This window comes from Eptatretus burgeri, chromosome 18 (genome assembly GCF_056783735.1).
Source record: "Eptatretus burgeri isolate ZD-2024b chromosome 18, Ebu_testis_v1, whole genome shotgun sequence".
Lineage (NCBI taxonomy): Eukaryota > Metazoa > Chordata > Myxini > Myxiniformes > Myxinidae > Eptatretus > Eptatretus burgeri.
In genome coordinates this window covers 38,083,634-38,109,033 of record NC_140978.1, presented here as the reverse complement: position 1 = coordinate 38,109,033, position 25,400 = coordinate 38,083,634, and the positions used below count along the sequence as shown (strand labels likewise).

Genomic DNA, 25,400 nt, shown 5'->3' with positions numbered 1-25,400 from the left:
CATATTCTCTTAAAGAGACTGGCAGAATTAACAATCCGACCGGGGTCTGGCAGAATGTTTCTATCTGCGCAATTTTGCAGGAGTTAGAATGACTTGCGCAATTTTTTCAGGACTTTCCAGCACTGGAAAATACTTTTTCATATCTCCAGTAATTTCAAGGACTGTACGAATCCCTAAAATAACATTGACTGTTTTTTTTATGCTTTATTTTTAACTTTGATAAGCTTTCTAAAGCAAATGAAACACAAGCATGATGGGTCAAACGTTCCTTATAGTAATCGATGACATCCACACAGGTTTTCCAAAAGTCTGGCCAATAAAATTTGAATTCTCGGAAAAGCATCACTGATGTTTTGATGCCACATGCATTAACCATGAAAATTGTAAGATAATCATGATGTAGCATCCTTTTCAAGCACCCGGTACAGCTCACCAGAAGAGCCAAAAGGAGAGAGGCCTTACCGAGAGAAAAGCATGTCCCATCGCAGTGACGTGCAGTTTGGCCGCTCCTCCTTGTCCAGCAAACAGTCACAAAGCACGGGGTCCACACATACGAGGCTGCATTTGCACAAGCACATTGCTGTTAAAATCCAGCCGGTCTCATCATTGTTAAAATCCAGCAAGTCTCATCATTGTTAAAATCCAGCACGTCTCATCATTGTTAAAATCCAGCAAGTCTCATCATTGTTAAAATCCAGCAAGTCTCATCATTGTTAGAAATTAGAGAAAATCTCATCCTCGTGAAAAATCCACAAATCTCATCCTCGTGAAAAATCCACAAATCTCATCCTCGTGAAAAATCCACAAATCTCATCCTCGTGAAAAATCCACAAATCTCATCCTCGTGAAAAATCCACAAATCTCATCCTCGTGAAAAATCCACAAATCACATCCTCGTGAAAAATCCACAAATCACATCCTCGTGAAAAATCCACAAATCACATCCTCGTGAAAAATCCACAAATCACATCCTCGTGAAAAATCCACAAATCACATCCTCGTGAAAAATCCACAAATCTCATCCTCGTGAAAAATCCACAAATCTCATCCTCGTGAAAAATCCACAAATCTCATCCTCGTGAAAAATCCACAAATCTCATCCTCGTGAAAAATCCACAAATCTCATCCTCGTGAAAAATCCACAAATCTCATCCTCGTGAAAAATCCACAAATCTCATCCTCGTGAAAAATCCACAAATCTCATCCTCGTGAAAAATCCACAAATCTCATCCTCGTGAAAAATCCACAAATCTCATCCTCGTGAAAAATCCACAAATCTCATCCTCGTGAAAAATCCACAAATCTCATCCTCGTGAAAAATCCACAAATCTCATCCTCGTGAAAAATCCACAAATCTCATCCTCGTGAAAAATCCACAAATCTCATCCTCGTGAAAAATCCACAAATCTCATCCTCGTGAAAAATCCACAAATCTCATCCTCGTGAAAAATCCACAAATCTCATCCTCGTGAAAAATCCACAAATCTCATCCTCGTGAAAAATCCACAAATCTCATCCTCGTGAAAAATCCACAAATCTCATCCTCGTGAAAAATCCACAAATCTCATCCTCGTGAAAAATCCACAAATCTCATCCTCGTGAAAAATCCACAAATCTCATCCTCGTGAAAAATCCACAAATCTCATCCTCGTGAAAAATCCACAAATCTCATCCTCGTGAAAAATCCACAAATCTCATCCTCGTGAAAAATCCACAAATCTCATCCTCGTGAAAAATCCACAAATCTCATCCTCGTGAAAAATCCACAAATCTCATCCTCGTGAAAAATCCACAAATCTCATCCTCGTGAAAAATCCACAAATCTCATCCTCGTGAAAAATCCACAAATCTCATCCTCGTGAAAAATCCACAAATCTCATCCTCGTGAAAAATCCACAAATCTCATCCTCGTGAAAAATCCACAAATCTCATCCTCGTGAAAAATCCACAAATCTCATCCTCGTGAAAAATCCACAAATCTCATCCTCGTGAAAAATCCACAAATCTCATCCTCATGAAAAATCCACAAATCTCATCCTCGTGAAAAATCCACAAATCTCATCCTCGTGAAAAATCCACAAATCTCATCCTCATGAAAAATCCACAAATCTCATCCTCGTGAAAAATCCACACATCTCATCCTCGTGAAAAATCCACAAATCTCATCCTCGTGAAAAATCCACATATTGCAAGGACACTTACTAGTAAGTATCTTTGCAGCATTAGTAAATGCTTCTGCAAGGATACTTACCAAGATTAGTAAACGCTGCTGCATGGATAGCTGCTCAATATTTGCTGGAGATCTTACCTCTGATTGGATCGGTCTACAAGATCATTTTCTTTAACGTAGCGGGTGATGACTTCACGAACCTCCACCCGGCTGAGCACTGCACCCTTCCTGCAGCAGGCAGTCAGAAAACAATCCTGTTGTTTTTTTCGCATGCCAATTTACTGCTCAGCATATTAGCCAAGTTGGTTGGTCAGCTATACATATGCTCTGCACCATCAACATGCACAGAATGCTGATATAAAGAGCTTAACACACAAAAGGAACCCTACTTGATATTGGCACATGCGAACAGTGGTTGCAGGCAAACGGGGACTACGAATAGCGGGAAAATCTCGGGTGTCTGGTAGTTGCACTCTGATGTCTGAGCCGGCATATCCTTTACCCGTGCAGATACAGAATCAGAACTACCAACACCCTTTGGTTTGGAGAACGAGACAATCCTGCGGAGACATGGAGGTGCAAAGCGTGAAGTTGTTTCGAGTTACTTCAACAACTGGCATGTTGGCATTTAAATTTTCAGTCACATTTCATTGTGTAATAGACAGCTGATACAGGCCGAGTCTGGCACTTTTCATAAAAAGTATCACAAGACATGCACCTGTAATGTTATTGGAAGTTCGACAGGAGCAACCGATATATCTCGTTTCAGAGGCGCCAACAGCAAATGCTTCGATGGTAAAGATGCAAGAAGATATTTTGTTAAGTTATGATTCCTGCACATTGGTGAGTGTGTTGGGATTTGTACCTTTTACTTAAAAGCTTTGTTTTCCTCCCAAATCAATTCACTTCGCCTGCAGTTAATTGAAATATATTCCTGCTTGGGACATTGTGTGTGAGATCAGGAAGGTTTAACTTTGAGTGATTCAAGGGAGCATTGTGTAGCAGAATCTGAGAGGGAAACCTCTGATCTTGCTTATCTGTTTGATATACATCGCCAGGACATAAGCCAGCTGGTAATCCAGCTGGTCCTGGGATGAAAGAAGGAATTTTGCATTGTTATTTGCTAAAGATAAAATCGCGTATATATGAAGGAGTGATTTAACCATTCGAGAAGAGCATTCTCCGGTTCCCTCAGGCAAGAATTGTGGTGCTTGGGTGTGCTCTCCATGCACACATATTGATCTCTAATAAAGTTTTCTCTCAAGTATATCGACGTCTTCATGCCTTAAGTGAAGGGTGATCATGCCTCGACAAGTGTAATGAATGGGGCATCTGCAGTCATCTGGGGATTCAACAGAAGCAAAAGTTGTGAAAAGAAAGATTATTTTTCCACATCCAGTGTGCATGGTTGTGAGAGGCTAACTTTACAACCTTAAATGTCAATGGATGGTCTGAACCCAAATATACACTGCCAAGAAGTCGTTTCAAGGAAAGGTTTATGCATGGTATTTGCACAGGCGGCTGACTCTTCAAAAAGAAAAATTAATTATTGGCAATACGGTGGCTGAAGAAACTCAGTGAAAGTTTGTAACAAATATTCTGTGATGCAGTACCCCATCAATGTTCCATCAGAAACGGAAAAATCAAAATTAACACAAAGCATTGGCTCAAAGCAAACACGCTACACATGGTACAATGCTGAACTTGTAATAAAGAGGTACGTGGGAAATACGGAAGCAGAGAGGAGTTGTACACAAGCGACGGGATGGGCAGGCACAATGATGCACTCTTACTCTGGGTGTGTCCAGACCACGCTGGTTATTGTTTGCACTCCACGAGTTATTTCCTTTACTTGCAGCAATCCCCGGCGCTGCAGGCTGGACATGAAGCGCGACAGCTGGGGAGGGAGAGGAAGCACTGTAAATGGCTACATTGCAAGCAAAGGTTATCCCCAAGGAATTTGCCAAATAGGGCAGCAACCCCACCCCACTCCCCTCACTCAACCCACCTTGCCCTCAAACTCAAACCACTTCCCTCTCCCTTTCCACATCTGGTTAATCAATGCTTCCAAGATTCAGTCTTGTGCTTAAACTTTCCATATGAAGTGTAAACGTGTAAAATTCCCAGAACACAACTCGTACCTTTTTGTAGCTCGACCTCTTAATATCCACTTTTGTGTCCTTTGGGCTGGAGAGCAAAGCAAAGGATGTGAAAGCAAAATAAGGACCAAATGCACTCGTGGCATAATTAGCTTGCTGATGAAAATCTTTTTGCTCGATATCACATGTTGAATGTCATTCACGATTAAAATGTGTTCATCATCCCATAATGCCCTCGTCTTTATCCTCCATGTGCTTTAAAAACTCGTAAAAATAAAATAAAACCAGAAGGGCACTCGGGAGAGCACATACCTCTGCCAGGCTGATTAGTTTATGTTTTGTATCCCACTGATAAGCCGGATATGGATTCAGGCCTGAACCAAACATTAACTGGCTTGTTCTAATCACCTAACCAACTCATTGACCAAGCTTTGTCTGAATACATCTCCAACTTTCTGAGATATCGTGCTATATTGCTGTTTCGCCCACTCACTCAATGGTGAAGAATCATTTAAAAATTATTGGATCCAGATCTAGATTCGGATCTTCACCAAAACTGAATCAATTCGTCCTTGTCACACACCCAAACTGTCCAATAAGTTTTTCATCCGAATCTGTCCACAACTTTTGAGATATCCTCCACACAAACAAACAAACAAACAAACAAAAAAAAAACAAGAAAGACCGTGCATAGCACTATACTTGTGAAATCCATCAAACAAATTTGACCATAAAAATAATTGGTGGTCGAATTCAAAGACAGAATATGCTAATCCTCTTCAAAATTAAAGTCAATCGGATGAAAATTTAGGATTTTAGAGATTTGACAAGGTTGTTGACCTTTTGACCTCAAAATCAACAGGTTTCTTGCTTATGGACCAACTCTACGAGGTGGTGAAGTTTCGTGAAGATCAGATGAAAACTGACCTGTAGGTGATTGACAGACAAACAATGAAGATACACGTCGAGCTCAGCACGACACTTGCAAAATCTATCTCCCCGTTCCCGAAAAAAAAACAAAAAAAGTTGCCACAGATACATCAACTTGTCCATTTCATTGAGATTAAAACTGACAATCTTAACCAAAGCTCAGATCAATCGCATGAAAATAGATTATTTTTTCAGATGAAAATTTATTTTAGAAAGTTGGCCTTTTCACCTCAATTTTTCCCCGAATAACCATTTAAATGATGCAATATGCAATTGTTATTCAAATTTGAGGTCAATCGGATGGAAATGTCGATTTTAGAAATCCCGTTCTTGAATTGACCTTTTGGCCTCAAAAATAAATCGAATAGCCATATCAATGATGCAATATGCAATTATGATTCAAATTTAAAGTTAATTGGATGAAAATTTATGATTTCAGAAATTTGACCCCAAGATAACCTTTGACCTCAAAATCAATCAGCTGCTCAGTTGTGACTACCTCTACAACTTGATAAAGTTTAACGACGATCAGCTTAGAATTGTGAGCTGTAGGCGATTGACAGACAAACAGACAGAATCACAAGATACACGTCGTGCATAGCATGATACTTGCAAAATCCACCCCCCCTCCCCCACCAAACAAAAGGTGCCATGGATACAAATTGTCCATTTCATTTTGATTAAAATCGACGATCTTAATCAAAGCTCAGATCAATAGGATGAAAATTGATGATTTTATAAGTTTGACCTTGAGTTGACCTTTTCACATCCAAAAATAGTTGGTTTCTAAATTTAGTGACCCAATATGCAAATCCTGTTCAACTTTCAAGTCAATTGGATGAAAAATGGCGATTTTGGAAATCTGACCTCAAGATGACCTTTGACGTCTCAAAATCAATAAGCTTCTCAGTTGTGACTACCTCTACAACTTGGTAAAGTTTTGTGAAGATCGGTTTAAAATTGTGTTCCGAGAGGCAGTTGACAGAAACAAACAAGATGTCGTGCAGAGCACGATAATTGCGACATCCATAAAACAAATTTGACCTCAAAAATAATTGGTGGTTGAATTCAATGACCAAATATGCAACTCCTCTTCAAATTTCCAGTCAATCCGATGAAAATTGGGGATTTCAGTAATCTCACCTAAGTTGTTGGCCTTTGGCCTGTGTTGACCTCAAAAATAATTAGTGGTTGAATTCAGTAACCTGATATGCAAATCCTCTTCAAATTTTTAGTCAATGGGATGAAAATTGACGATTTTAGAAATTCCACCTCAGTTTGTTGACCTTTGGCCTATGTTAACCTTTTGGTTCATGTTGACATGAAAAAATAATTGACTGGATGAATTAAGTGACCTGATATGCAAATCCTGTTCAAATTTCTAGTCAATCGGATGAAAAATTGAGGATTTTAGAAATTTGACAAAATGGTTGACCTCTGGCCTATGTTGACCTTTTGACCTCAAAAACAATAGGCTTCTTGCTTATGACAAACTCTCCCATGTGGTGAAGTTTCGTGAAGATCGGTTTAAAATTGTGACCTGTAGATGACAAACAAACAGAATAACGCACGCAACCAACCAATAAACTTGAAAAATCTTTGATTTTTGCAAGTAACAAACAAAGAGACAAAGAGATAGGGTTGAAAACATCACCTCCATCTACCTTCGGTGGTCTGAGGTAATAAAAGAGGAGAGTTTTTTTTTCCCAGGTCAGCCCGGGCAGCACTGCCGATTGATGACCAGAGCATCCCAAACTGATGAAGATGGTTTTGGCTTTGCCAGGCGGACAGCGGTTCAGAAGCGAGGTCTGGCTCGGTAGTTTGAATGTGAGATTAATGGAGGGGAGAGGAGTCGAGGTGGTGGAGATGATGCAAAGGAGGAGGTTGGAAGTGTTGTGTGTGCAGGAGACCAGATGGAAAGGAGACAGGGCGAGGAGGTTGATCGGAGGTTACGAGCTATTGCTCGTTAAAGCAATAGCTTTAAAGAGAGCCCTTGAAGGGCTAACAACTTGGTAGGGATGGAAGGAGTAATGACGTGGGAATAATAGTATTGGAAGGGATCAGCAAGCAGGTGATCAGAGTGGAAAGATGGAAGAGATAGATAGTTAGGGCATGGGTGGTGATACAGAGGCAAATGGTTTGTATTATGTCGGTATTTTTTCGGCCACAAACGGGAAGGAATGGGGTGAAGCAGAAATTCAGGAACACGCTGGAGATGATGGGAATAGTTGAGCTGGAGATGATGCTGTGCACTCGTGCATGTGGGAGTAACGGAGAGGAATGCTTTGGTAAATTTGGTTCGAGAACAAGGAATAGAGAGGGTCAAGAGCTGGTGGAGCTGGTGGTGAGGAATGGGAAGGCCATAGCTGGTTCATTCTTTCAAAAGCGAGAAAGCTACAAGATTATCAATAAGAGTGGAGAGCATAGAACAGAACTGGATTTGGTGGTGATAAGGAATCGACAGTTGTGGAGGGTTGAAGATTGTAGGGCAGTGGCGGGAGAGCATGATAGCACCCGGCACAAGCCTGTGGTGTTTGTGGTATGGATGAAGAAAAGGAGGGAGGTTAAGAACAGGGCTCGGAAGATTATGTGGGGGAAACGTCATCGTAGAGTACAAGGGGAGGATGAGGGCCAGGTAAGAGCAACTTAGCGATGAAGCGACAGGTTTGGAGGAGGAATGGAAGAAGTACAGAGAGGTATTTAGGGGAATTGCAGTTCTGTGTGGAAGGACGTCAGGAAACGGTGCATCGTCGAGGGATAGAAACCAGGAATGGTGGACGGAGGAGGCAGTGAAGGCAGTTGGTGGTGGTTTGGAAGAGGATAGAGAAGATCAAGGATAGAGGGTGTTGAAGAAAATTTCCTCTTGAAGCATTTGTAATTCTGTTGCCAGCCCAAAATGTGAATGAATGAATGAAGGCATTGTTCCTCACTCATAAAATATTACTTGGACTTCGGTAAAATGCTACAGTTGAGAGGATTTCATTGTAAACATGATTATCCACGTATTCTGTTGCATCTGCCTTCAGTTGATATTGATTTGTCATTTTTGATTAAAACTATGAAACAACCTGGAAATGTTGCAGAAGTTCCAGGAAGACTTAAGTATATCAATTAGTCCATGATTAAACATAATGTTAGAGATTTCTTATTTAGTTCACAAATTTGATGAACATAATTCATGGCTTTTGTGTAGCGGCACCGGTCAGAATGTCAAAATGTAATGTTGTTCTTTATAAATGCTGAGAACGTGCCGAAGTAATGATTCACTCCCTTGATCTGTGTAAGTGTCTGTACCTCCAAACCCTGTGGGACCTTGAGGGGCTGTTGTGCTCTTTTCTGATTGGCTGTACTTTGGCCTTGCCTCGTTGAACCAATATTGTTCAGACTTGTTCCAACCCTTCCCCAGTAGCAGAAAGTAGTTATTGTGATTTCAAATTTTTGGAAAAGTTACTCTTTCCCAGATGAAAAGCTATTTCTCTTTTATCCGGCTTGTTCAACCATTTCCCCCACTCAATATATATATATATATATATATATATATATATATATATATATATATATATATATATATATATATATATATATATATATATATATATATATATATGACTTGGGTTAGGGTTTTTAATTTTAGAGTTTCATTTCATTGATGGAGATTTCTCCTGTGTATGCGCACGTACGTCATGTTATGTAACATTCTCCTTCGTATGCTGAACCCGAGTGGAAATCGAGTTCATTTCCACCACCAGGGAGACAACCCAATGCCAGGTTGCTGCACCTGTATGAGCAAAAGAAGAAAGCAGCAAGGAGAGCTGCAGATAAGGCGAGGAATGATATGGAAGAGGAGGTGTACCGGAGAGACCGGAAAGAGTGAGCTTTCATAAGGACTGAGGTTGGAAGAGGATGGTGGGAGGAAGACGATATATATATATATATATATATATATATATATATATATATATATATATATATATATATATATATATATATATATATATATATATATATATATATATATATATATATATAGGCTCGTGACAGGGATGAGGATGGTAAGGACATGAAGGGGGGGGGTGGTGATTAATGATGAAGGTGAGAGGCTAGTTAACAGAGAGGGGGGGCAGTATTGAAGGTGTGGGAAGGATATTTTGGTTGCTGTTGAACCAGGGAGGAAGCAACTGTGAGCTGGAGCTTCTGGATAATGTAGAAAGGAAAGTGGATTTGGTGGAGATTACGGAGGAGATGGTGTGGACAGCATTGAAGAGGATGAAGAAGGGAAGAGTACCAGACATTGATGAGGTGTGTGCAGAGATGATAATTGCAGTGGGAGAAGTCAGAGTCAGTTAGACGAATAAGCTATTGAATGTATGTATGTATGTATGAGAGAGTTCAATTCCGGAGGAGTGGAGGACAGGGTGAATTGTGCCGATTCGGATGGGGAAGGGCAATGTTCACGATTCATGATCCGGGGAAGTGCAGGTGCATTACGCTCCAAAGTCGTGTTATGAAGGTGCTGGAGAGGATTCTGGATGGGATAAGGAAGAATGTAGAAATGGAGATCACAGAAGAGCAGCAGGAGTTTATAAAACATTCGGTGGACAACCGATGAGATGTACATGCTGAGACAGCTGGTGGAGAAGAAATGAGAGGTGCAAGGTGAAATAGCATTGTGATTTGTGGACCTGGAGAAGGCCTACGACAATGTCCTGAGAGATGGTGGTGGCGACATTGAGATGGATGAGAATGCCGGAAGAAGAAGTTATGGTCATGGAAGGGATGTACAAGGGAACGAAGGGAAGAGTTTTGGTTCATCCTGGGATGTCTGAGGAGTCAAGTGTGAACATCAGGTTGAGGCAGGGAAGCGCTCTCAACCCACTCATGTTTATCATGATGATGGAGCTGGTAAGCAGGAAGGTAAACATGAGGGGTATTCTGGGGAGGACATTGTATGTGTACAATCTGGCTGTGGTGGTGGAGAGTAGGTGGGAGATGCAGGAAGTACTGGGGGAGTGGAGGGAGGTATTTTGGAAGCAAAGGCTGAAGATGAGTATGGAGAAGACTTAGGCTATATGGGTGAGGCAGCAGAGCAAAAAATTAATATCAGTTTGGAGGGGAAAAAGATCAGACAGGAAAATGGGATTGAATATCTGGGAAGAACAGTGACTGGGGATGGTAAGTCGGAGGCAGAGGTGCGAAGGAGGATTCAGGTGGCTACGAATGAGCGGAGAGTGGAGGGATTAATGGCAGACAGAAAGATAAGAAGGAAATTGAAAGGGAGGTTCAGATGTTGTGTGTAACGCCGGCCTACCTTTACGGTCTGGAGACATAGCACTGAGAGAGAAAACAGAGGCTGCAGGTTTGCAAGGACAACTGGGTCAGGAGGATTGTGGGAGTGAAGAGGGTGGATAGGAGGAGGATGGATGAACGGAGAGAGCGGATTGGTGTGCAGATGAGCTGAGGCCTAAGTCACATTTGCCACGGCGGCCGTGGGGTCTCCAAAATCTACGGCCACTAGCAATTATACGGCGGCCGCAGTATTTCCACGGTCACACAATGTAGCAGTCACATATGTTTTTATTTTTCGGGGAGCCGCACGGCGTATTTAGAAATTGTGGAGACCAAAAACGTGGGGTTGCCGTACGGTCTTTGATTTGATGTCGCACGGTGACCTTAAGGGGCCCTGCGGCGGCCATATAATTTTCAAGGCAGACGCAAGGCAGCCTCAAGGTGCCCGCAAGGCAATCGCAGGGGGGCCCTAAGGCGAACGTGCGTCCAGACGGACGGTAACGAGTGGGTTCATTAATTTTTTATTTTTTACCAGTTTTGTTTTTTTTTTGGCTTGTCGAATTGCTATGGCGAACGTAGAAATGAAAAAAAGTTATAATTCCACGGCGACCCCTACGGCCTGTAAAAGATAGCCAAACGGCGTAAGGCCGCCCTGAGGCCACCGCAGAAACTCTGCGGCCGCCGCACGTATCTGTCAATTCAAAGGGCGTACGGCCGCCGTAGAGCAAATGTGACTTAGGCCTTAACGAGGAGATTGGTGAAATGCCGGCTGAGATGGGCTGGACACTTTGTATGGATTGGGGAACAGAGCGGATTGGTTCAGGGAGCAGGATAAGAGGAAAATAGGTATACTGCCGTTGAGATGGGAGGATTGTATGTGTCGGGATATCAGAAAGGGGAGGAAAGGGGGGGTGGAGGGGGGTTGTGGTTGGACAGTGGAGAGAGTTAGCTGAAGACAGAGGGAAGTGGAGGAGTCTTGAAGTCAAGGCAGGGCAGAAGCTTGGTGCCATTGGACCTCACCCCTTATAAAGGGAACAGGAGGAGAAGAAGAAGGTGAAGAAAATTAAGTTTCAGCAATTCATGAAAAACTATCACCAAAACCTCCGAGCGTCCTTGTTCCCTCCGTCACCGAAGATTGACGGAGGTAATGTTCTCACCCCTGTCTGTTTATCTACGAGTTGGATATCTCAAAAGGTTTTGGACGGATTCAGCTGAAACTTTGTGGATAAGTTGGGAGTGTGACAAGAAGAATGTAATCAAGCTTGGTGAAGATCTGGATCCGGATACAAGAATTTAATATTTTAAAAAAGTGATTCTTCACCATTGAGAGATCGGGCCAAAAGCGATATATAGCATGATATCTTAATCAGTGGGATACAAAACAAACTGTTCAACCTGCGGATGTATGCGCTCCACTGAGTGCCATTCTAGTTCTACATGTGATATGTTTATGTACAAACTCTATCATGAAATCCCACACTCTCACCCTCTCTCCGAAATGACCGGATGGCAAACCCCATCTACTTTCTTAACAACCCTCTAAAGTACGTTGTCAATCAAACCCTTGGGTCTCACTCTCAAACATGATCTTTCTTGGGCAAACCACATTTCAAAGTTGGCCTCCAAAGCCAGTCACCGACTGGGCATATCCGTCGTGCAGACTCTTTCCTTGGCACACCTAAACTCCTATCCACCTCCAAGGCCTTCATCCGCAACTTGACGAAGTACTGCACTCCCCTCTGTGGTCAGATCGACATTGTGGAAACCATGGGCTTCAAAATCATTGGACTCTCCCACGATGAAGCTGAGTCTATGGGCCTATCACTTCACCATCACAGACAGGTCAGTGGTCTCTATGTCTTCCTCCTCCTCCATTCTGATCTGGCACCCTCTACACTCTCCATGCTCTGTCCCCCCAGGTATCTGCAGGGCATACACGGTCCACCAGCAATGCCCTTCTTGTGAAACTCCTAAAATCCAGCATCACTGCTCACCTCCACTCACTCCTGCCTCTTTTTTCTCACCTGTGCAACCAACTTCCACATTCTCTTCAATCTAATTCTTCCCTCTAGGTCTTCAAGACATGTTCACCACCATCTCAAATCGTCCCTAATCCAAAACCGTAATATTTTCTACACTCGTTAACCTTCCCCAACCCCCCCCCCCAACTTTTTTTTTGCTTCTTATGCACCCCTGATATTCTCTCCTAGCACGCATCCTTATCCGTACATCCCCCTTCTCTTTCTGATGTTCCTTTTGTGGTCATGGATCTGTCTGTGTTCTAGCTGTTCTATGAGCATCGACTCTGTATACCAAAAAAATGGAGGGGGGACATGAGGAGTGAGGGGAGTGAATTGCAGACGGAATGGGGCCTACGTATGTCGGGGTATACTGTAACCTTCATACAACAGTTATCTGTAAAAACTAGTTCTAAAATTAAGATATACATGACCTCTGGTAGTGAAAACCATCCTCCAAAGAGATTTCGGGTGTTGATGTCATCGGTGGCTGTTAAGACACCAAGCAGCAACCATTCGAGTTGTCTTTCAAAAGGAGATGTACATTGAGCTTTTATAACCTAACAACCTTTGCATGCCAAAATTAACCTTTTTCTTTTTATCCTTATTCAAAAGGGGCACGAATGACATCATGGCTCACAAGATATGGTACAACATTTGGATCAAGTGCACTTGGAGTAGAGGGAAACCGATGGACGTTAATGTAATTTTGCTTGGGTCGGGGTTTAAATGTCTCTGCAAGGACCGTCATACGATGGAAAGTACTGCTGCACGGGACCACAATCAGGGATGTGGAACCACACGGCAATGTGCGTACCATGATGGGATGATGTAGTTGCCGTAAAAAGTCGCGACTGCCAAGGGAAGGTCCTCCGGTCCAATGCGGCTCTTGAGCGTGTGCAAGCAGCACTGCAGCAACAACCAATCGTGCTGCTCTGGGAGGTCGAAAACGATGGGAAGAGTTATTGAGTAGGTAGAAGGGAGATCATTCTCAAAACTCACACAGCACCATACAGGGAGGAATAGAGGTGCAGTATCCTGGACCATATAGTCAGAGTGGAGTTTCAAACCGGCCATCAACTTGTTCTCTACAGTACTTGATTATGCAAGCACAATCAGTTATTACCTTGTGTCATACTATCTACAGCTTCCCCAGACTCTTCTTCTCCTTGATTTTCTACCTCTTCCTTTATCTCGTGATGATCCTCCTCTTGCTGTACTTCGCTTTCTTGGTCTTCCTCCTTGCACCCAGGTTTCTTCAATCGTTCATCTTCATACCAATCCCCTTCACTTTGCTCTTCCAACGAGGTGGCCATGGCTCCGCCCTCTCCATTCTCAACCACACAGATGCCCGCTTCATCATTGGCTCCGCAAACTTCCTCATCAGATGTCGCGATTGGTTGTTCAGGCTCGACCAGAGGGAGCAAAGGTGGACTCGATTTGGGACCGGAAGCCCTGAGCAACGACAGACACAGACACGGACATATGGACAACCCAACACCAACCTCTACAATTTAAACTGCCATATACTCAAGCTTTTAGAGCAATTATCAGGTTAATTTTTTTCTCTACAAGAGTGACATTCATGAACGAGCAAGAGTTCATTTGTTTTCTCCATAATCTGAGGATTGTATATGCAAGATAGCAGAATTTAAATCCACGCTCTCCCACAAATTCATCATCGTTTCTACTCGAGACATGGAGGCGTGATATCTCACCAAAGGTGGTCTGACATTGTGTGCAGGATGTTTACTCCACGACCTCTCATACTAACCGCTAGCATGTTCTCAGAGCTCATAAGGGTGACGCCTACAGCCACAGGTGCCCTGCAGAAGGAGACGATGTTTTCAACATGCACACATTTCCACAACAAGGTTCTACCACATTTTGAAAAGGCTTCCACGTCGATTTCACGACAATTCCTGCACAGAATACCAATTACACATCGTGAGCAGACCCAGCTCACCTATTTTCTACCAGGTGGACAGAGCACAGTTCGTTAGGTTTTAGTACCGGTAGGCCTCCTGGGGGGATAACCACACCTGGCAGCATCAGGTCTGAAAAGGACAGGGTAGATAGAGGGAGGAGAAAACAAACAAACAAAACAACAACATTAAATTGAACTTAAAACTTGATAACTTCAGAAAATACAGAAGATGGAGTGACAGGTGACCGTGTAAGTCCTGCAGGGTAGACCAAGGTACCAGAGCATCAAGGTCTTACCTGCTCCACCAGCAAGCCGGGTTAACACAGGAGGCCAAGTGGTTAAGGTGGGAAGAAGATCAGGGACCTTCCAGAGGGTGTACACTGCAATGAAAAGCAACGATTAGTTGAATCGATGAACTTTGGTTGTACAGGTCATCTTGTTTACTTCACAGGTGAACAATACGTTCGCTTCAAAATGAAACATTAAAGTGGTTGACCTACCCACATGACTTACTGATGTTTAACAGATACGAAGGTGCACCTCAAAATCATGGCAGACCTTTGCATGTAAAGGCATCTTCGTAGTGAATACCTAAGACCGGCAGCCAAGAGGTTGCGGGTTCAAATCTGGTCGAAGGGAGCCATCATTAAACTGATATATTAAATAAATATTCGTCTCAGGAGTCATGAGATTATCGGTGAAAGCCAAAATGGTTCACTAATGACCTCGATTGACGGGTGGTAATCTGCCTGCCTGGTCTGGCCTCCACGGGGTGACATTCTGTGATGTTTGTGATCAACTCTCAATGTCTTTCAGCTTTGGGCAACACGGGATGCGCACCGCAATTTATCATCGATTCGAACAATGATGTAACTCGTTTGAGTAAAGATATTAAAAAAATGAGATGTTTTTTGAGTTGTGGCATACCGGTTGGGACAATACGACCGGAAGACACAAAAAAAGCCGGCTCCCCTGCAACCAAGTACACGGTGAGGATTTGTCTATGATGGTCAATCACTCGTAGAACAGCCAGCTCCCGCTTTCCCGGCAGCAGGCAGGACAGTTGCTCAGCACTCAGTTTGGGAAAAGCAGTCGAGATGTCCGTCCTCAGCTTCCGACTGCACAGAACAGGACGAGCATCGAAACTCAAATACCTTTCGACCCACGACACCTGCGTCGCATTCACGTCTCACGGTATGCTTTTATCTACAAGGAAAAGCAAGACGACCGGTACTTTCGATTTCAACACCGTCGATGTATTATGCATGGTGGAAATGTTAGCCTGGTGTTGGTTTAGTGGTTATGGTGGCGGCTTGGGATCCTGGGGTCCTGAGTTCAAGCCCCATTGGCCGCCGAATTAAAATACACCAGGAGGTTGACTCAGCCTGTCATCCTTCCGAGGTCGGCACAATGAGCACCGGTGTACTGGTAATGGGGACACTGCATCAGCGGCATAGCCGCGTCCCAACCAATGATGCAACCAGCAGCCACAGGCTGCACTCGATCGAGAGGGGTGGAAATGTTATGGGAGACAAGGCATGCGTTATGTCACACAGCAAAGCAAAACACCCTTTTGGCAATTGGAACCATACTTCTTCTTTCGTATGCAGCGCAAGGCTGTGGGGTCGCATCATTGACTGATATGAGGTTGCAGTTGTGTCGCTGATGCAGTGCCCTATCTTCTGGTTCAGGCAGGAATTTGTAATTTGTTCATGGTGCCGGCGACGAGTCGTTCACTCTTTGCGAAAGATACCATTGGACCCACATGTACATGCACACGCACACCCTGTGGAACACCTCGAGCTATTTTGTTTGGGTTCGATTCCTGACTCCACTTGAAAAACAATCGGGCAGGGTGTTGCGTTCCCCAGACAGACATTAAGCTGGCTGTCCCGTGTGCCAGCATCATTTGGGGGACGTTAAAGAAGCCTCGGTGTCTCTCGCTAACAGGAGGCGATACATGACCGGCACCCTGAACGAATGACAAATTCCTGGCGAGATCAACTCCAGTTGAACGTTGGGCCTGGCCAACCGGTTCGTGAATGTCTTGGCCCAAAATGTCTCTCCCTGCCGAGCCCACAAGCTGGAAACAATTTGGGCCGTTAAAGAATAGTGGTCGTAGTGGTAGTAGTAGTAGTAGTAGTAGTAGTAGTAGTAGTAGTAGTAGTAGTAGTAGTAGTAGTAGTAGTAGTAGTAGTAGTAGTAGTAGTAGTGGGGCCTTGGTGTTTGGGGGTAGTCGTAGTGGTATTAGTACATATATGGATGCCGTGCATCAGCGAGGGGTTCATATGGGGAACACGACCAGGTCGTTTGTTGTAACTGAGACCCGACCCCACCCACGACCCTTTGACGCCAATCAAGAACCAGGATACTCCAGATCCTGGACCCCGATTGCTGAAGAACAATTCGGTTCTGACAGTGGAAAGCACCACAAACGACCAGCACCTCCGTTGCTCACTATACCTCCACAGGTAGTGTAATTAAAACAAAATTAAAATACCTTTCTGATCCCCTCAAAGCACTGTTTGACTTCACACGGAACGCCTTCACGAACATAGTCTCAGCCGGCTCGTTTCGGGCACACCAAACAACCTCCGAACTGCTTCACGAACAGAAAATAATCACCAAACATTTGCTTTGAAATGTAAAAAAAAAAAAAACACACACACACATACAAACAGATCTTCAATCAATATGGCATTCACACACACTCTCTCTCTCTCCGTCTCAATGCCGTATTAAACTCTTTAATGATACGCGACGCCTTGAGAGCAGCTGTTAGGACCATGGCTGGGTAAATTAGCGTCGCACGGCGCCCCCAAGGCATATTTCATATGAATTAATCACACAGCTCTTTTTGACGTGAGGAGAAATTTTCCGATAAAAAAAAAATGTTGTAAACTTCCTAAATATCGTTTTCATACCTCGACGGTTACTTTTTTGTGGTAAGACGATCGATTTGTTTAATAAATGCTTCGGAGAAACCGAGGGTTTTCCTCATGTTCTTCAGGAAACAGATGCGGTTCGAGTTCTTCCTCTATTAATCATACGTCACTTCCGCCCTGGGGATCTTTTGCACGTGCGTTTTACCTCATTTCCCCGTGCGTTTTACCTCATTTGCCCGTGCGTTTTACCTCATTTGCCCGTGCGTTTTACCTCATCGGCTCTAAGTTTCGTCCTATTTCGAAGATTTTGTGTAAATTGTCATTTCGAAGGACGGTTAGCCTCTGTTTGCGTGTGTAACGACCTTGATGTAGCTGAGTGTTCTGTAATCTGAGTAGCCAACGGGTACGGTAGTAAAGATGACGTGTGCTTTTTTTTTTTTTCAGGCCGATTCCATCTTTACCGTTGTGGAACACTTCGAGGCTGTTTTATAATCGCCTTTGGTCACGTGGTTCACGATTATTTAACTTTTTCCCTTTTACATGTATTTTCTGAGGGCTGGCAAGATGGCTTACTGTAGGCCCGAGAGGGACGCACACTCTCCCTCTGAGCTGTCATTCGTCCCTCGGATGGACGTTAATCGGCTGTTCTGTCTGCTTGCATTCGTTGGTGGACGTTAAAGATCCCACGGTGTCCTTCGCGAAAAGTAGGCGAGCCATCGCCGGCACCTTGAACGAATTACAAATTCCCTGCCCTAACTACTGCTGGGCGAGGGATGGCAAACCGCCCAGCATGACCCCCCTGGCCTCGAAACTGCTCTGATCGAACGCAGAGCCTGGTACGTCGGATCAGGTAGAGAGAGAGAGAGAGAGAGAGAGAGAGAGAGAGAGAGAGAGAGAGAGAGAGAGAGAGAGAGAGAGAGAGAGAGAGAGAGAGAGAGAGAGAGAGAGAGAGAGAGAGAGAGAGAGAGAGAGAGAGAGAGAGAGAGAGAGAGAGAGAGAGAGAGAGAGAGAGAGAGAGAGAGAGAGAGAGAGAGAGAGAGAGAGAGAGATATTTCAGTACCCATGATGCTGTGCGCGGGCGCCATGTTGGTTGGCAAGTTAAACGAGTGAGGAAAGGTAAACAAGACCTCAAGGCCAAATAACAAGAACTCACAAACAAAACTACTACTACTACTACTAGGATTTGTTTAATGGCTGCAGTCATTCCGAGGGGTACATCACAGAGGTAAATTTTTGTCCAAATATTTCATAAACCGATTGGCGGGGCCCAATGTTCGACTGAAAGTGATTGGTCAGGAATTTGTAATTTGTTCAAGGTGCCGGCGATGGCTCGCCTACTCTTCGTGAAGGACACACTACCAGATTTGGTGAATTTCAGCACGACCGTTTAAGACAGTGGTCCCCAACCTTTTGATCCCACGGGCCGCATTCACTACTCCCAAGGATGTTGGGAGCCAGAAAAAAAATTGATGCATTTTATTGTTTTATTGATGCAAATCGATTTGATTCCTCCCGGCGGTTAAGCGGCAGTGGCCGGCAGCGGCATTGTGTAAACCCCTTTAAAATTGCTACATGAAAATGTGTTTTGATTGGAAAGTCCTCGCGGGCCGTTGGTTGGGGACCAATGGTTTAAGATAAGATCGCGTGACGGAAGCACAGACGGAGCCAATTACAATTCCCCCCCCCCCAAGTTATATATATATATATTTTTCCAAAAATGTGAGGATTATTAATTTATCTCAATAACTCCTCAATGTGCTACTGCATCAATCAAGAAGACCGAATGTAGCAAACTCGTTTCCATTTTCTCCGACGCAGACGTACAGTGATATTATAAACTCCAACCAAGGTGTGAAAAGTGAACTTGGACTCTCTTCCAGTTTCAGATACGTTGAGTTCTGCTATTCGTGACGACGGGTTTCATTGACATTCCAGGTTGGATGCGTGAAATAAATGGGAAGCATCTCCACGTTTCTGTGGTCTTATTATTTATTTCAAATCGAAATGCTGGAAAGATTTGGTGTAAGATATCTTGAATACTGACTGGTTCCTGCTGAGATGTTTGGCCTTGAAGTGTGCCGAGGATCACCTGCTCATGGCTTTCCTTCATTACTCCTCACTGTTTTATTTAATTATTTACCATACTCTCCGCACAGAGTGCTGGTGCTGCTCAAGGATGTTCTTGGCAAAGGTATACTGGGTGGTTTGGCAGTGCCATCCCATTGTTGTTTGTCTGTGCTCTATCCTTTTAAATGCTGAGTGTCCAAGCAAGTAAGCAGCACGAACTATTTTTAAAGTCTTTAAGACTGACCGGGTTTTGAACCGCCGACTTCCCAGACTCAGAGTGGGTGCTCCAACCATTACACCACCAAGTCTGGTACTCGATCAATGCAAAATGTCATCAGGGATCATTTCTTACCAGTTATTGCACAACTACATGGTCTGCACCAAAAAGGTCGACCACATTCGTGACTTTAGACTGTGCAGGAACTGTCTTCTTGTAAAAAACAGTCTGATTTGTTTTTGTACTATTTACAGATTGGCAGCTTACCATGTAACACTGGGAAATAATGGTTTTGTTTTTGGGGAAGTATTCGCCCATCGAGTTGTAACACTAATCTCGTATATCGATCCGATTTGTCGATATTTTTTTCAGGTCATGGCCAAAGGCGCTCATTGCAAATGGAAGAGGAAGATGCGTGCAGCAAAGCGCCAACGATACGCGCCGCGGGAGCTTTCCCGGCTGAAGGCCACGCTCGGCAAGCTGTCGGCGTTCGAGGCCCTTTCAGACATAGCCAGATTCACTGCCGGACCATGGAATAGATCGGTCAAGTCAAAGCCACGAGATAAAGAAATGGTCACGATTGATTCAGGAGTTACTGAGACACGAGGTATGTATCCTCAACTCAGAAACTTCCGGTTCCGGTTTTGAGCAGCGAGAGGTCTCCTTTGGGGCTCCCTGCTGACTTCTCAAAGCTAAGTTTCCGGTTGTTAATTGTCCCGTTTTAACTGTTTAATTTTCTCACCTACATGTTACTGTGTGTTGCTAGTTCGGTTTTGTTTCAAAAATCGTGCTATTTTGTGAGTATTTTTGTCGACGTTCTTACCTGTGCTTGAGGCCTAGGCGTAGGCTTGAGGCCTACCGGTTCCACTCGGTGTTCGATCGTTTTTTTTTTTGTTGTTTGTTTTTTCTCCCCATTACCTTCATTTTCTATCCTCCCCATTACCTTCAATTTTGATCCTCCCCACTTTCCAAACATCCCCCATTCTCTCAACTAATCTCTTTCTTATCTCAAAAAAAAAAATAATAATAATAAAAAAACCTACAACAACAACACGCTCACCTTCTCCCGATTCTGCTTCTTCTTCTTCCTCTTAACTTCCTCCTCGTCTTCTTCCTCGATTTTTTTTTTTTTTTTTTTTTTTTTTTACTACACTTCCATGACCTAATCTGTTGAACTCTCTCATATATTAATATTAACAAAAAAAAAATATATATATATATACACCCAACAACAATAACAACAACACGCTCACCTTCTCCCCTTCTCCCGATTCTGCTTCTTCTTCTTCCTCTTAACTTCCTCCTCGTCTTCTTCCTCAATTTTTTTTTTTTTTTTTTTTTTTTACACTTCCATGACCTCATCTGTTGAACTCTCTCATACATTATTTTTAACAACAAAAACGATCTTGTAATGCTTCATCTTCCTCTCTCACACATATGGTACTCTTTACTGTTTCACAATGCACTACTCTTCTGCTATTTTAACAGACTGCTCTCATTTCGAGCTCTCCTTCATTCCTTGCCTAAAAAATCCAAATATTACAGCGCTTCTTCTCTCCATGCTCTGAATTCGCCTTCATTGCACCCTTCAAGAATTGTGTTAAATCGCATCTCTGACCTAAAACTTTTAAAAACCACAGTTTGCCATGGATGCTCGCTTTCCATCAACCATTCTTTTTTTCCAAATTCAGTGCCAACTCACCCCCCTCACCCCTCACTCTCACTCTCAAAGCAACCATCCCACTCTTCTTCCTCCAAGCCTCCCTCTCACCTCTCTCAAAAATGCCCCCTCACCTTTCTCCCACCTTTCATCCCCCTCACTCTTCCTTCTCAAAGTTGCCCCCCTCTCATCCACCAACCTGCCTCCCTCCACTGCCCTCTCACCTCCATCTCTTCACTCCACCTCCTCAAATCCTCAACTGCCTTCTTCCTTGTCTCTTGTCCCCCTCTCCCCCAGCACCACAGAGCCTTTTCTCCTCATTCGGCCCCCTCCCCTCGCTGTTCTGCAATACCCCACACTCCTTCAGCAACCCTCCTTACCTGCCCCCCTCGTCCCTTGTCCTACCCTCCCCCTCCCCCTCCACCTCCTGCACCCAAAGCCTCCTCCCCTTCCTCTTCATTAAAAGTGTGGACCTCAAATATCCGGGGCCTTCGCTCAAACCATTCAGATCTTTCCATACAGGTTGCCACTGACAAACCAGACATTATCTGCCTAACAGAAACTTTCCTCTCCCAAGACGTGTCTGACTCCCAAGTATCTCTCCCTGGCTACTCCCTCCTCCGGTATGACAGACCTGAGCCTCGTCCTGGTGGAGGTGTTGCTCTCTTCATCAAAGACTCTATTCCTCACTCTCCATGCACTGCTCTCACTCCCCCACACCCCCAGGAATACCTCTGGCTTCGGCTTCCCCTCCACTCCCACCTCATGTTTATATGTGTACTGTACCGTCCACCGAACAGTGATGACTCCATCTACATCTCACTATCCGAAAACATGGACCATCTTCTATCTTCTCATCCAAACTCTCTCTTCCTCTTATGTGGTGACTTCAATTGTCATCATGCCAGTTGGCTAGGTGTGGGTACCTCTCTCACCTGCCATGGCACCTCAGCAAAAGCTTTCTGCGACTCATTGGGACTGACTCAATTGGTCAACTTCCCGACCCGGATCTCAACCAATGGTACTCCATCTCTTCTGGATCTGATTTTGACAAATTTCCCTGACAATATCTGCTGCTCTTCCTTCGCTCCAATTGGTTCTTCTGACCACGTCCTTGTTAAAGTGGACATCTCTCTGGCTGTTATCAGAGAACCACCTCACCACCGTCGAGTCTGGCATTTCACTCAAGCCGACTGGCAGGGTCTCCGAGCAGCCATCAAACTTACAGACTGGTCTCCTATCACTACTTTCTCAAACATCAACTCATCCTGGGAATTCTTTCAAAGAAACTTGCTCTCCCTCATGCACAGATTTATCCCCTCTCGTGTTCAGTTGTCTTACCCTTCCTCCCGCCCTTGGTTTACTGAAGCTTGTGGCGAGGCAGTTGTCCTGAAACAACTTGTCTTTGCCTCATGGAAAGCAAACCCAACTGAGGGCAATCTCAGTTCTTTCCACAAAGCTCGGAACAAGTGTGTATCTACCCTCAGGAGAGCCAGAAAACAACATCTTTCTCATCTCAAGTCTGAACTCTCATACCTCTCTCCCTCCTCAAAATCCTGGTGGCGTTTAATCAAATCTGTTTCTGGTGTATGTTCCCCCTCCATCCCCTCCCTTACCTCAAATGGCCGCACTGCTGATTCCACACGTGATAAAGCTGAATGTCTAAACTCAGTGTTTGCAGCTAAATCTTGTGTCCTAAACCCATCACTATCTCTACCCACTTTACCCAGTTGCACCCAACTGTCCCTGGACTCTGTATCCTTTTCTCCTGACAAGGTGGAGAGCTTGCTTTCAAACCTCGAGTCAGATTCTGCAACCGGTCCAGACGGCATCAGCCCACGTGTCCTCAAAGCCTGCTCTTCTGCTCTTGCTCACCCTCTCTCTGTTCTATTCACCCTCTCATTTGCCCAAGGTCATCTGCCATCTGCTTGGAAATCTGCTAACATCACTGCCCTGCATAAAAAGGTGCAAAAACAGATCCCTATAACTATAGACCAATCAGCCTTCTCCCAATCATCAGCAAGGTGATGGAATCCATCATCGCCTCAGATATGAAATCCTTCCTCTTCTCCAATGGCTTGATTTCCAATCATCAATTTGGTTTCAGACCAGGTCACTCTACCCTGGATATGCTGCTTCTGCTCTCCCATCAATGGATGGAGGTCCTCAATGCCAGACAGGAAATCCGAGCCGTATCCCTGGACATATCACGTGCTTTTGACACAGTCTGGCACCCTGCCCTACTCACCAAACTCTCTTCCCATGGTATTCAAGGCCATCTCCACTCATGGCTCGCAGACTTCCTCTCCTGTCGCAGTCAACGTGTGGCCCTAAATGGAGTTCTTTCATCCCCTCTTCCTGTGCAGGCTGGAGTTCCTCAAGGTAGCGTTCTGGGCCCTGTTCTTTTTCTGGTTTTCATCAAATCAGTTGATTTGTTGGTTGGTTGGTTGGTCGAATCATTTTAACCGCTGCCACCGAAAGTGGACGGAGATTATGTTTTCACCCCTGTTGGCTGGTTTGTTTGTCTGTGAGCAGGTTTGTTTGGAATTTGATGGACAGGTAGAGTGTGTGACAAGGACGAACCGCTTTGATTTTGGTGAATATCCGGATCCGGATCCGAGAATTCTTTAATATATAAATTGATTCTTCGTAATTGAGAAATGGGGCCAAAAACAATGTAGCACGAGATCAAAAAAGTTGTGGATGAGTTGGGTAGGTGACAAGAACAAGCCGATTCGATTTTGGTTCAGGTCTGGTTGCAGAGCTGGCTTATCAGTGGGATACCACACGTAAACTGTTCAGCCTGGTGGAGATAGGCACTCTACCGAGTGCCGTCCTAGTATTTGATTTGATCTGTCACATGATCTTGAAGATCATCCGGGCACCATGTGGTCATTTCTCTGGGCAGTAGCCTCAGCGTTACCTATTTCCTCTCCTGGTTGGGGTAGGACGGAAGTCTGGACCTTGTCTATCAAGTCGGCACACCATCACCTGCTTCTTTTTCACTCACCTGGACTATAGTCTAGTGAGCTAATGCGATTGAGCATTGTCCGTGAGTGAACGAGTCCGTAAACACTTAAGTCATTATCGCTTGAACCAAACACTTGATTTTTATAAAACTTGACCACAACCTTCATCACCCGTGATGTACCAAAGTTTGTTCATAATACATTAAAATCGGGGTCTAAGGGGGTCTGCGGGGGTGTTTGAGTGACTGTTGCTCCTGATCCAGGTGAGCTTCAGGACGTGTGGTCCTATTTTTATTTTATTTTATTTTATTCTTTCAAGCAGTAGCTTGGGATTGTTAACGTCCATTAACAAATGCAAGCAGATGGGACATCCAAAGGATGGTGTGCTCATTAATGCAGCACCCTGTCTGTGAAGCACCAGGGTGACAATTTTATTGTCGTCTAAACAATCAAACCCAGATTAGACGGCTCAAAGGTGAGCGCACTATTCCTGAGCTATGTTGTTTGCCCAAAAATGTAATAATGGCAATACTATTTGTTCTACTTTTTAAAAAAACGATTATACAGATAAGATATGGATTTTTGTCTTCCAGAAACAACTTTGGATGGCCCACAGGAGACGCAGACGGAGGAAGTGACCCAGAAGAACGAGACAAAGAAAATTAAGGTGGAGAAGATGGACACGGGCCATAAACGAGATAGCGCCACCATGCTCGACCAAAACGGACACTATCCCAACTGGATGCACCCCAGGCAATGCAAACGACTCAAGCGGAAGCGCCTTCGAAAAGCACGCAAGAACGTGCACTGATGGCACAGTGATGTGAGCATTCGCCGCTTATACAGCACTCGATGAAAAACAGTCCTCGCTCACACGCTGTACATCTCACGATAATTTGTCCCATCGTTCGCCATTGTCTTCATCATCAGGTATAATTTACAGAACCTGTTGACTCCCTTCATTTCATTGAAACAGTTTGTTAATAAATCGCTTTGACCTCCTGCCTCGTCTCAGTGCTTTCGTGGGCACGGTCATTCCCGGTTCAGGTGAGATCATCATGAACAGGTTCGATCCTTTACATCGTTTCCACCAGTCGAGGGCTCAGATTGGTTCATCATTGCTGGGTGCCGTGACAAAGGCCGTGCCCAATGAGAGAAGCAGCAAACTCACA

The 25,400-nt window shown here is 44.2% G+C and overlaps 2 protein-coding genes across 7 annotated transcripts in view; one reads left to right on the top strand and one right to left on the bottom strand.

Annotated features, from left to right (window-relative positions):
- The window catches only part of LOC147008918 (protein C10-like), a 57,123-nt gene extending 39,951 nt beyond the window's left edge, over window positions 1-17,172 (bottom strand). For 3 of the 4 annotated variants that reach the window (XM_085864612.1, XM_085864614.1, XM_085864613.1), the window contains exons 1-12: window positions 16,931-17,172; window positions 15,358-15,548; window positions 14,727-14,810; window positions 14,470-14,560; window positions 14,222-14,329; window positions 13,630-13,958; window positions 13,321-13,438; window positions 4,312-4,357; window positions 3,964-4,067; window positions 2,560-2,730; window positions 2,309-2,398; window positions 463-558 (exon numbers count right to left, since the gene is read on the bottom strand). In XM_085864612.1, coding sequence (XP_085720738.1) covers window positions 463-558; window positions 2,309-2,398; window positions 2,560-2,730; window positions 3,964-4,067; window positions 4,312-4,357; window positions 13,321-13,438; window positions 13,630-13,958; window positions 14,222-14,329; window positions 14,470-14,560; window positions 14,727-14,810; window positions 15,358-15,548; window positions 16,931-16,986 — 1,484 coding nt within the window. In that variant the 5' untranslated portion in view covers window positions 16,987-17,172. The remainder of the gene's footprint in view (window positions 1-462; window positions 559-2,308; window positions 2,399-2,559; window positions 2,731-3,963; window positions 4,068-4,311; window positions 4,358-13,320; window positions 13,439-13,629; window positions 13,959-14,221; window positions 14,330-14,469; window positions 14,561-14,726; window positions 14,811-15,357; window positions 15,549-16,930) is intronic. The other variant, XM_085864615.1, reaches the window with a different exon arrangement.
- A 190-nt stretch (window positions 17,173-17,362) lies between these two features.
- On the top strand, window positions 17,363-25,230 carry LLPH (LLP homolog, long-term synaptic facilitation factor). 3 transcript variants are annotated; one of them, XM_085864617.1, is made up of 3 exons: window positions 17,363-17,509; window positions 19,972-20,206; window positions 24,822-25,230. In XM_085864617.1, exons 2-3 carry the CDS (start codon window positions 19,975-19,977, stop codon window positions 25,037-25,039), a joined length of 450 nt encoding a protein of 149 aa, XP_085720743.1. In that variant the 5' UTR covers window positions 17,363-17,509; window positions 19,972-19,974; the 3' UTR covers window positions 25,040-25,230. The 3 variants fall into 3 exon arrangements, with proteins under 3 accessions (XP_085720743.1, XP_085720744.1, XP_085720746.1); XM_085864618.1 differs by having other exon boundaries at window positions 17,461-17,531; XM_085864620.1 differs by lacking the exon at window positions 17,363-17,509 and adding an exon at window positions 17,557-17,575.
- The last annotated feature ends 170 nt before the right edge of the window (window positions 25,231-25,400 follow it).